Source organism: Tupaia chinensis, unplaced genomic scaffold, assembly GCF_000334495.1.
Source record: "Tupaia chinensis unplaced genomic scaffold, TupChi_1.0 Scaffold144255_1, whole genome shotgun sequence".
Classification (NCBI taxonomy): domain Eukaryota; kingdom Metazoa; phylum Chordata; class Mammalia; order Scandentia; family Tupaiidae; genus Tupaia; species Tupaia belangeri.
The window spans coordinates 1847970-1857429 of record NW_006204113.1 but is presented as its reverse complement, the minus strand read 5'-3'; the positions used below and the strand labels follow the sequence as shown (position 1 = coordinate 1857429).

Genomic DNA, 9460 nt, shown 5'->3' with positions numbered 1-9460 from the left:
CACCAATATCCTATGGGAAAAAAAAAAAAAAAAGAGGACCAGCAGGTTAGCATGGTGGTTACGGCACTGGACTTCCACATTGGCAATTCCATGGTTCAAGTCCCAGACCTGGCAGTCTGAAAATCATGCTGGGTGTGTGTCCATACATGCCCAAAATCCTGAGAGGAGAATGGAAGAAAAGGGATTATGGCAGGGCCATCCTCCCTGGTGGGGGGCAGGGGGGTGGTGGTGGTGATTTCTCACATTCTCTCTCTCTCTCTCTCTGGCAAGCACATGTGTCCAATGGCAAACAATTTTTCTAAAATAAAATAAAATAAAAAGACACTGCTTGTAGAACTTCTGGACAACTGAACATGCAGAGGCTTGCAGAGGGTGAACAAGAACTCATCCTCACAGTGAGAGGGTAGTGCCCCCCAACTCTGGGAATGTTTGTGCCTGTGCTCAGGATCCTTCCAGACCTCACCCTAAGTGCCTTTTCATGGGGCTGTTTGTATCCTTTAAAGTATCTTTTATAATAACCTAGCAAATATAAGTGTCTCCCTGAGTTCAATGAGTCACTCTAGGAAACTAACTGAGCTCCAAGCGGCAGTCATGGAACCTCAGCTTGCAGCTGGTCAGTCAGAAGTGCTGGAGGCCTAGCCCTGCGACTGGGGCCTGCAGGGGTGGACAGTCTGTGGAACGGAGCTCTCAACCTGTGTGACCGGACACTGTCTACTACCCACCATCTACCAGACAGCTTCAAAACTGAATCGGATTGGAGGATGTCCAGCTGGTGATCACTACAGAACTGCTTCCTTTCCAGCAGGGAAAACAAATCCCCACACGTTTTGGAATCACAGAAGTGATCTGAGTATACATTGGGTCATCTGGAAAGTCATGACATATTTTTCTCTGCAAAAATGCATAACGATTTTCCCAACAATCCAGTAAAGAAATTGAGTTCTTGTTCTTCCTACTTCACTTGAAAAGCAGACTAAATGGAAACCATGAGCGAAGGAAGTCTGCATTTAGCCCACCAACACTGCGTCTGAGCTGCCTTGGACATTTGACCCATTCCGCAGATGGCAAAAGCTTTGCCTGCCCCAGGGACAAGGATGGGATGCACTTTGCACCTGGGCTAGTGTCCTGAGGAAAGCTAACAATCAAAGAAAAGCATGCTTCACGTGATCCCAGCAAGTGTGCCAGCACATGCCATTTACACACTATTTAAAACCAGTAGGTCTAGTTTCAGCCCCTTTTGCCAGGATATTATTTGCCTTTATAGAAATCTTTACTCTCTGCTAAGAAATGCTAAGTTATTTATAGAGCTTGTAAGAAAGCTAATACAAACAGCCTTAGAATCTCAACTGAGAGAGTTAGGAAAGGGGGCAAATCTCCATGTCTGATCTTAACTCTGACTTCACCAAATCTTTTGATTAATTCTACAACCAGTTGGATTTAGAAAAGTTTGTGGGGGGAAGTAGAAAGAAAAGGGTAGAGATCCCGGAAGGACCCTCTTACAGCTACAGAACTGCAGGATGGAGGGAAGTAACTACAGGCCCCATATCTGCTCCAGATTTTGGCTGCAAATCCCACCCAGCAGCAAGCAGCAAAAGCACATTCACCAGTCCCTGCTCCGTTTGCCATACCATATGCAGCCCTTTCTGACCAATTCTCCTAGGAGGGGTCACATCAAGAAAAGCTTGTACTTTAAAACTCCAATGGCAGGGAATCGCCAAGAGTCAAAGTTAACTTTGTCCTCAAGCACAAAATATTCCACTCTACTCAGAGACCAGATGAGTTTGTACAAAATAATCATATTTTATTATACTTAGAAAAAGATATTACCCAAGGTTCCAGAGCATCCCTCAACTTAATTCTTTGAACACCTGCCTTCTCTCTGCAGGGCAGTTATGGCACTGGAGGGGGACCAGGGCATAGGCTCTGCATCTCTGCTTTGTTCCTTGCTAGGCAAAGTCTCAGCCTTCAGCTACAAAGTCCCTTCCAGCCAGGGACCACTAGCCAAAGAGCCACCCTTCTGCTGTGAAAGAAATCCCAAAGTACTCAGCCTAGCCAGACCCAGGTCCCGCGAGTCAGTCATCCTAACAGGAGGACTGAAGTGCCCTCGTGGGATCCAAAGGTGAGGGATATGAATGAATTTCAAGCCTGTAAGTTTGCAAACCCCTCTGAATCTTAGACTCGGTCACTGAGCTAGCCCCTCGTACTTTCTTCTGTGTCTAGCATTTTTAATTTTATGAAGCACTATATAATCCTCTTTATTCATCACTACATGCTGGCTCATCTCTGAAAATATGGCATGGCTAACAAGCTTGCAGCAGGAAGGAAAAAAAAACACACACACAAACCAGTCTTAACGTCTGTATGTGCTCGATGCCATTTACACCCAACTCTATCCTTCACGGCCACTTGAGTGACATAAAAAGAGTTGTTCTAATCTGAGACAGAGATTTCTCATGACACATGACAACAAACTCATCACAACAGTTACATAGAGAGGAGCACTCCGAATGGGTGATTAAGTCAGCAAGAGCTGCTGTCCACTCAGAAGTGCTCTCAGAAACTCCTCTCAACCAAAGAATAGTTTGCCAGAGAGTATTTCACTGCGGACCACACCTCCTGCTTACCAGGATCGAGGAGGTGACTTTCTATGGTCATCCCTAGAGAGCCAGTGGCTAGTTCCTGAGTCCTCCACGCTGTCAGCCTCTCTGCATCCTCCCACTGACACCGGGAGCTGGCCTGAGCCCAGCACAGCCTAGCAACTGCCATTTCCAGAGGAAGTAAGAGGCTGTTACCAAGGAGAAAGACTCAGGCCAAAAGGGAGAGGTAACCAGCAAAGACATCCACTTCCTCTTCAGCCAACCCTTTGACCATACCCCAGGCAGCTGCCTGAACAGTCTTTCAGGACTCACTGAAGTGGATCATCGCAACAGCAACTGCATGGACAGATTCAAACAATACCTCAGCTGATTTCTGATCCAGAAAGACCTGAGGATGGGCTCTTTTCCAGAGTCCTGGTAACACCTGTTCTGCCCAATGACTTCAGGAAGAAACAGACTGCAAACAGGAATGGGAAATTAGAAAAGTCCATTCTTACTTCAAGGGCAGCTCCTCTTAAACTGATCCTTAACAGAGTAACTTGGGAAATTTATTCTCAACTTCCCAGGGGGAGGGGGGGGGAAACAAACAAACAGAAAAATGGTTGCCAGAAATCTCCTCTTAGTGTCCCCTGCACTTCTTCCCTCCTGCCCAAGGGCCCAGATCTGCCTTACTGACATCCCCCTGGAAATGGAAAGCTATGTCCCCCCTTCAATCCTGAGCCAAATCATGGATCTCCTTGCCCCTTCTTAGCTAATGTCCTAAAGCAAAGCAGCTGCAGAGCCAGAAAGAAGCTCTGCAGGGAGAGAGAACTGTGCAGAGTAAGCAAAAAGTTTATCAGGAAGAGTTACTCGTCAAACTTCAAAAGCAAAAGCCTTGCACTGATAAGACGCCTGAGCTCATCGGGAAGGTATCAAAAGGAGATCTCCTCTTCAACTCTTCGCAAGCACAACTCTCTCACACTGCGCCCCTCCTAACCCAGAGGAGAGCCCCAGATCCCTCAGAGCCCCCCTTGTCCTATGCAGTGCCTTGTGAGCGTCTCCAGCTTCGCTCCTTCAAAGCGCTCTCTTTGCTCCCCAGGCCCCGCCTCGCCTCTCCATCCCATTTCAGCGCCCCCGGCTTCCCCTCGCCCACTAATGACCCCCTACAGGCGCCCCCTCCTTTCACCACGTTTACAGTTCCCTCTCTCACACCGTTCGCCCCAGCGCTCCTACACACACCCCCGGTTCTTGCTCTATTCTCTTAATCCCGGTTAACTCTTCTCTACCCACAGTCTCCGTTAACCCCTTTGTCCCCAAAGCCAACAGGAGCCTTAACTCCTTCCTTCGCAGCAGGAAACTCTCTTTCCAAGGGCTTTAACTATTCTTCTCCCCTCCTCCTCTCCAGCCAGCAAATTACTTCGCCCCCGGAGCTTTTAACCCTTCCTAGCCCGCTCCTGTCCGTCTCCCCGCGGCCCAGGGCATACCAGTACTTGACGATAGCGGTAACCTGGAGCGGGTTTGGTTGGTCAGGGTAAAGGCGGCGGCACTCTCCGTAGATGGCGTGCAGTCCCGGGGGAAAGAGCGAAGCGAAGGCCGGGGGGGCAGTAGGGCCAGGGGCTGGGGGCGCGGTGGGGACGGGGGTGACGGGCTTGCGGGTGGACTCGGTGGGTGCGACTCCCCAAGGCGACGGGGGCTGCAGCGAAGTCTAGCTCCGCGCCTGCGCACCGCGCACCGTCCGCCCAGGCCGTCGCCGCCGCTGAGTCTGCCAGAGGGTGCCTCGGGGCCGCAGGGCGCCCAAGGGGGCGGGGCGCCGGCGCGCCCTACCCTGGCACCCATTGGTTAAAAACTGTGTCAGTCACAGGCGGGAAAGGCGTGTCTCGACAATAGGCTCCGCCTCCCTCCCCCTGTTTTGGGCCAGTCCCAAGGCTCTAGGTCTCCCTCTAGCGTTAGGAGGAACGTAGGTTTAAATAGAAGTGCGGCATCCTTCTGAGGTGCTAGGGTCCCACGAATGCACTGAGAAGTGCGCCGACAAAAGGTTTATCACTGTTTTTTGGACATGCTTCTAACAACGATTTAAACATAAATCTGACAACATATTCATTAATCCATGTGGCTTTAGTTTTAACAGATTATAAGTGTTATGGCTCCTGATGCTATTGACAAGCCCCTGCAATTATGGGGGGAGGGGTGGTGAGAGGAAGAAATAATCCAGAGAAAATGCACTGGGCTCATTCTAAAGTAGTGTCACATCATCTCTTTTCACCTCCACTTTCTCTCACCCGTCCTTGTTAATTCTAGCTCCTCAAGAAACTTATAGGATACTTAGAGCGGGTCCAGAAATCCTTAGATGATGTTTTAATGACCTATACCAGTAGTTACAAATGCCAGTCTTCAGATCAATATCCACCTGTTACGAAGTTTACACCTATCCAGGAAAAAATGCGAAAAGCAACGAAAATGTACACCCTTTTTCCCTTAAAGCTAAATTTATACAATTTAAATGACTTCCCTTTTTTTAGGAACATGTACTTCCATTGTGTGCATGTGTGTTAAAATCTCTTTTCTGTTTGAGTGTGAGATGATAGGAGATGATTATCAATGTCATAGACCTAAATAAAAAACATGACAATTTTATATCGTCCAAGGCAAGAGGGTTAGTGACAGGACTGATCTGTAAAATACAAATATCCAAGAATTACAGACCAGTCCAAATGGAACAACAGATAAGTACGCGAAAAGACCACATTCTTCAGCATGCATTGCGAACTCCTTCAAAAGGACTACTACAGGTGCAGTCATACACTACAAACATCAACCCGTGTCTCAGGCTACTTATTTAAATCTGTGGAGACTACAAGCCCCAGGGTACTGTGCATCGGAAATGAGACGCCCGAACCCTCAAACTAGGCGGGGTTCCAAATGCCAGTCGCACTGCATGCTGGGGTTTGTAGTCTCAGGGGCGAGGTCCGGCCGCTCCCTAACCATCCTGTACCGGTGGCTAGGCTGCGCATGCGTGTCAGTAGCGTTAGCAGCGGACCCGGCTGGCAGTTCCTTCCCGGGAAGGAGAGATTCCTCTGCCATGGAATCCTACGATGTGATCGCCAACCAGCCTGTCGTGATCGACAATGTGAGTTACATCTTTCCTATCTCTAAAGCAATTTGTGTTCTCCCCAAAAGGATCGCTTCCCAGGTTTCAGCCTGGGCCGCCGGCTCTTTGTCACTGGCTCGGCCTGTCAGGCGGGTTCAGCTGCCGCCTTCTCCGTCCTCACCCCACCCATAGTCTGCAGGCAGGGCGACTGGGCAGCAACCGTGGGATGCAGACCTTTGGGGTGGATAAAAGGGAGAATTGTTGTCCGGACCAGGTCCTTGGGCCCTTGGCTCGAGGGGCCTTAACCGCACTGTGAGAGCCTGGCGCCCGCCCCCCTCCAATTCCGGATCATTGTATTGGAAGCTCTGGTTGTCCATCTTGGTCTATGACCCCGCCTCTGGGCCTTGCCGGATGAGGCCAGCCCTCCGCAGTGATTGGTTCACAGGCCTGCCACTCTTCCGGGCCGCCATAATGTTTCCACTTTTTAAGGGGCGGTACCATGAGCGAGGGCTGTGCGGATTGGTCTCAGGAATTCCCGGTGGTGGGGCCTGGAGACGAGAGCCCGCCCGCAGGTGCGAAAGGGCTAAGTTTCCTTGATTCGGAGTCGGCGGAGTGGATTAGTGGTGTGTATCTGGGTGGGGCCGGCGACTCTGGCACCAGAAATGGCCATAGGATTCCAGTTTTCTGTGATTGTAAATTACAAAGTTAATAAAGGTCGAGAAAAAAAGAGAGTGACAAAGCAAGCACCGGAGGCGGCTTCCTTTTCGGAACGCCTAGTTGTTAGGGGGAAAGAAATTACTGAACAGTATTGCCAGGTGCCTTAGCGTTTCCAGGGCACTTTCTCAAACATCCAGTTAGAGCCTCACAAAAACTGGGTAGATAGTTAAAAAGGAAGGAAAGTCCTTGTTTTATAGTTGAGAAACCGAAGCGAGAATAGGTAAAGTGAGCCCAAGGTCACACAATAGAGGCGCCCTAAATCCAGTGCTTTATTCCTCATTCCTCTTACCACCCACACACAAATGCAGCATAGTAACAAAAGGAAGGAATCTGATCACTGCTTTTATTTTGAGGGGAGGGGGGAATTGTAAAACTGCATTTCTAGCTTCCGCTGGAAGATTTGCTCCCACTGAGATAGGTTGATGGCTTTCTGTGCACCCACACCAGCTCTGTCCATGGAGGCAAAACTACCAGCCACTTCTATTCTAAACTGACTTTCAGACGCTCTGTTGATTCAGCCTTGGGACCTCGGGCATATTACAAGGTCCTTTCATTTGCATCCTCTCATTTATTTAAGCTTCAGCCCTGATAGGTAGATAGAAATTACTACCCCTGCTTTTTAGAGGAGGGTGAAGCTTGGAAAGGTTAAGTAACAGTATTCAGACCATCAGGCTATGAGTTAAGGTATCAAGCCCTACCCTGAGATCCAGTTCCAAATTCCTCAATTTTTCCAAGGAAAGGTTTTTTGTTGTTATTATCATTAGTTTTCCTCCTTTTCCAGAGTTGGCTTTTGCCTTGAAAGGGCGGGGTTGAACTCTGAAACACTTTATTTTTGAGACAATTTTTTGGTCTTTCATTAGACTGTTAAATCTTTGTGGGAAAAAATGATATTCCTTTTTGGGACCAGTAGTTAGCATAATGGCTATGTCCCTGAACTCCTATGTAGTCGACTGCGATTCGAGTCCCGGACCTGGTGGCTTAGAGTTCCGGACGTGGTGGCTTAGACTCACGCTGGGCGAGTGTGCGTGCATGCCCAAGACCCCTAGAGGAGAATGGAGAAGGGATTATAGTGTGACCACCCCCCCCCACCCCGGGGGGGGTGATTTCTCGCTTTCTTTCTCTGTCTTTCTGGCGAGTGCACATGCCCTATTGCACAAACCTCTTCAAAAAAAAAAAAGATGATATTCCTTTTTTTTAAGTCTCCCTCCACACACAGTACCTAGGGCCTGGCACCGCTACGTGCTCAGTAAGTGGTTTTAATTGGACTGATGGGTGAGTGGATGAATGGATATCTCCATCACGGTAACAAAGTTGTTCCCCCATAAAGATAGAATGAGGAGGGACCAGCAGATGGTGTAATGGTTATGTCGCTGAACTCCTGCGTAGAAACACACCGGGTGCGTGAGTGTGCATGCCCAAAATCCTGAGAAGAGACTGGAGAAGGGATTGCAGCGTGGCCATCCCTCCTAGGGGGTGATTACTCACTTTCTGTCTATCTCTCTGTCTGGCAAGGACATGCACCCTATAGCAAAAATATCTCGGGGGGGGGGGAGAGAATGAGGAGCTTTCCCTAGTTAACTACTAGAGAAGCTTGATAGGACTCCTTGTTCTTGATGTTGGTTTTCAGAGAACACTATTATCCTTATCTTTAGCCAGTCTCTGGGTGTTGCATCTGCCTTTTTTTAGTTGTTAAGAGAAAAAAAAAGAGAGAGAGAGAGAGAGAAATGATCAATTTATTGTTTTCATCAGCAATGCAGAAGGAGCAATCTATCCATCAGACTCTCTTTTGCTTCTTGAATTATTGGGTGGAAATTATCTCTAGCCATTTTCTTTAATATCAACTAAAAGCTAATGTTTCTTGTTTTCTCCTTTCTCTTTCCTAGTAGCATATTTGAAATGCATCAGAACAGTGGTGCAGTTTCAGTTTTAAGATTTAAAGAACTGCAGGGCCAGCAGATGAAGTAATGGTTACATTGCTGGAATCCCACATGGTCAGGCACAGTTCGATACTGGATTCGGCAGCTTCAAACTCAGGCCAGACACACATGCTTGCATGCCCAAAATCCCAAGAGGAGACTGGAAAAGGGATTGCGGCATGGCCATACTCCCTGGAAGGCAATTTCTCACTTTCTATCAGAATCTCTGGCTAGAGCACATGCCCTATAGCAAAATCCTCTCTAAAAAAAAAAGAAAAGAAAAAAAAAAAGATTTCAAGACCAGGCCAGCCCTTTAGCAGAGCAGCTAAGCACTGTGCAGGAAGCTGGATCCCACAGATTCAGCTTCCTGCCCCAGCTGCAATGCACATGCCTGGGATCCTGATGAGTTGGAGAATTTGTTTTTTTAATTATTTTACTTAATTTTATTTTATGTATTTATTTACTTATTTTAATTTGACCATAGAGGGACAGAGTGAGAGAGAGAGAGAGGAAGAGAGAGAGAGAAAGTGATAAAGCAAGCCATCAGGTCCGGGACTCAAACCTTGGTTGGCCATGTGGGTGTCCAGCACCCTTAACCACCATGCCACTGCCGGCCCAGAGTTGGAGAACTTAAAGAATAGTAGTGTGACCAGGTCCCTTTCTGGGGGTGATTCTTCTCTGTCTCTTACCTGCCCATGTGCTCTATTTTGAGTAAAAGAAAGAAAAAATAATTTTTTTGAGAGGTTTTTGCTATAGGGCGCATGTGCTTGTCAGAGAGACAGAGAGACAGAAAGTAAGAAATCACCTCCAAGGGGGGATGGCCACACCGCAATCCCTTCTCCATTCTCCTCTGGGGATCTTGGGCACGCACGCACACGTACCTGGTGTGAGTTTAAGCCACTGAGTCCGGGACTCAAACCGCGGTTGACTACATGGGAGTCCAGTGACATAGCCATTATGCCAACTGCTGGTCTCAAAAAAAAATTTTTTTTTAGAGATTACTTTTCTCAGGGCCAGCAGGTGGCATGTTGGTGAGGGCACTGGACTCCTACACAGCCGATTGTGGTTCGAGTCACGAACATGGCAGCTTGCATTCTCTCTCTATATATAGTCAAATTGAAGAAGAAGAATAAATAGGTAAAATTCAATAAATAATTCTTTAA

At 48.0% G+C, this 9460-nt stretch overlaps 2 protein-coding genes across 4 annotated transcripts in view; one reads left to right on the top strand and one right to left on the bottom strand.

The window, feature by feature from the left end:
• Nucleotides 1-4210, bottom strand: part of SUFU (SUFU negative regulator of hedgehog signaling) — a gene marked incomplete at its 5' end in the record, with an annotated part of 149979 nt that extends 145769 nt beyond the window's left edge. For all 3 annotated transcript variants that reach the window (XR_003547511.1, XM_014583333.1, XM_014583334.1), the window contains 1 exon segment: nucleotides 4061-4210. Coding sequence is in view for 2 of the 3 variants with exons in the window: in XM_014583333.1 (XP_014438819.1) it covers nucleotides 4061-4210 (150 nt within the window).
• Nucleotides 4211-5580: 1370 nt separating this feature from the next.
• Nucleotides 5581-9460, top strand: part of ACTR1A (actin related protein 1A) — a 29070-nt gene continuing 25190 nt past the window's right edge. Inside the window, exon 1 of the mRNA XM_006166368.2 lies at nucleotides 5581-5703. Coding sequence (XP_006166430.1) covers nucleotides 5656-5703 — 48 coding nt within the window. The 5' untranslated portion in view covers nucleotides 5581-5655. The remainder of the gene's footprint in view (nucleotides 5704-9460) is intronic.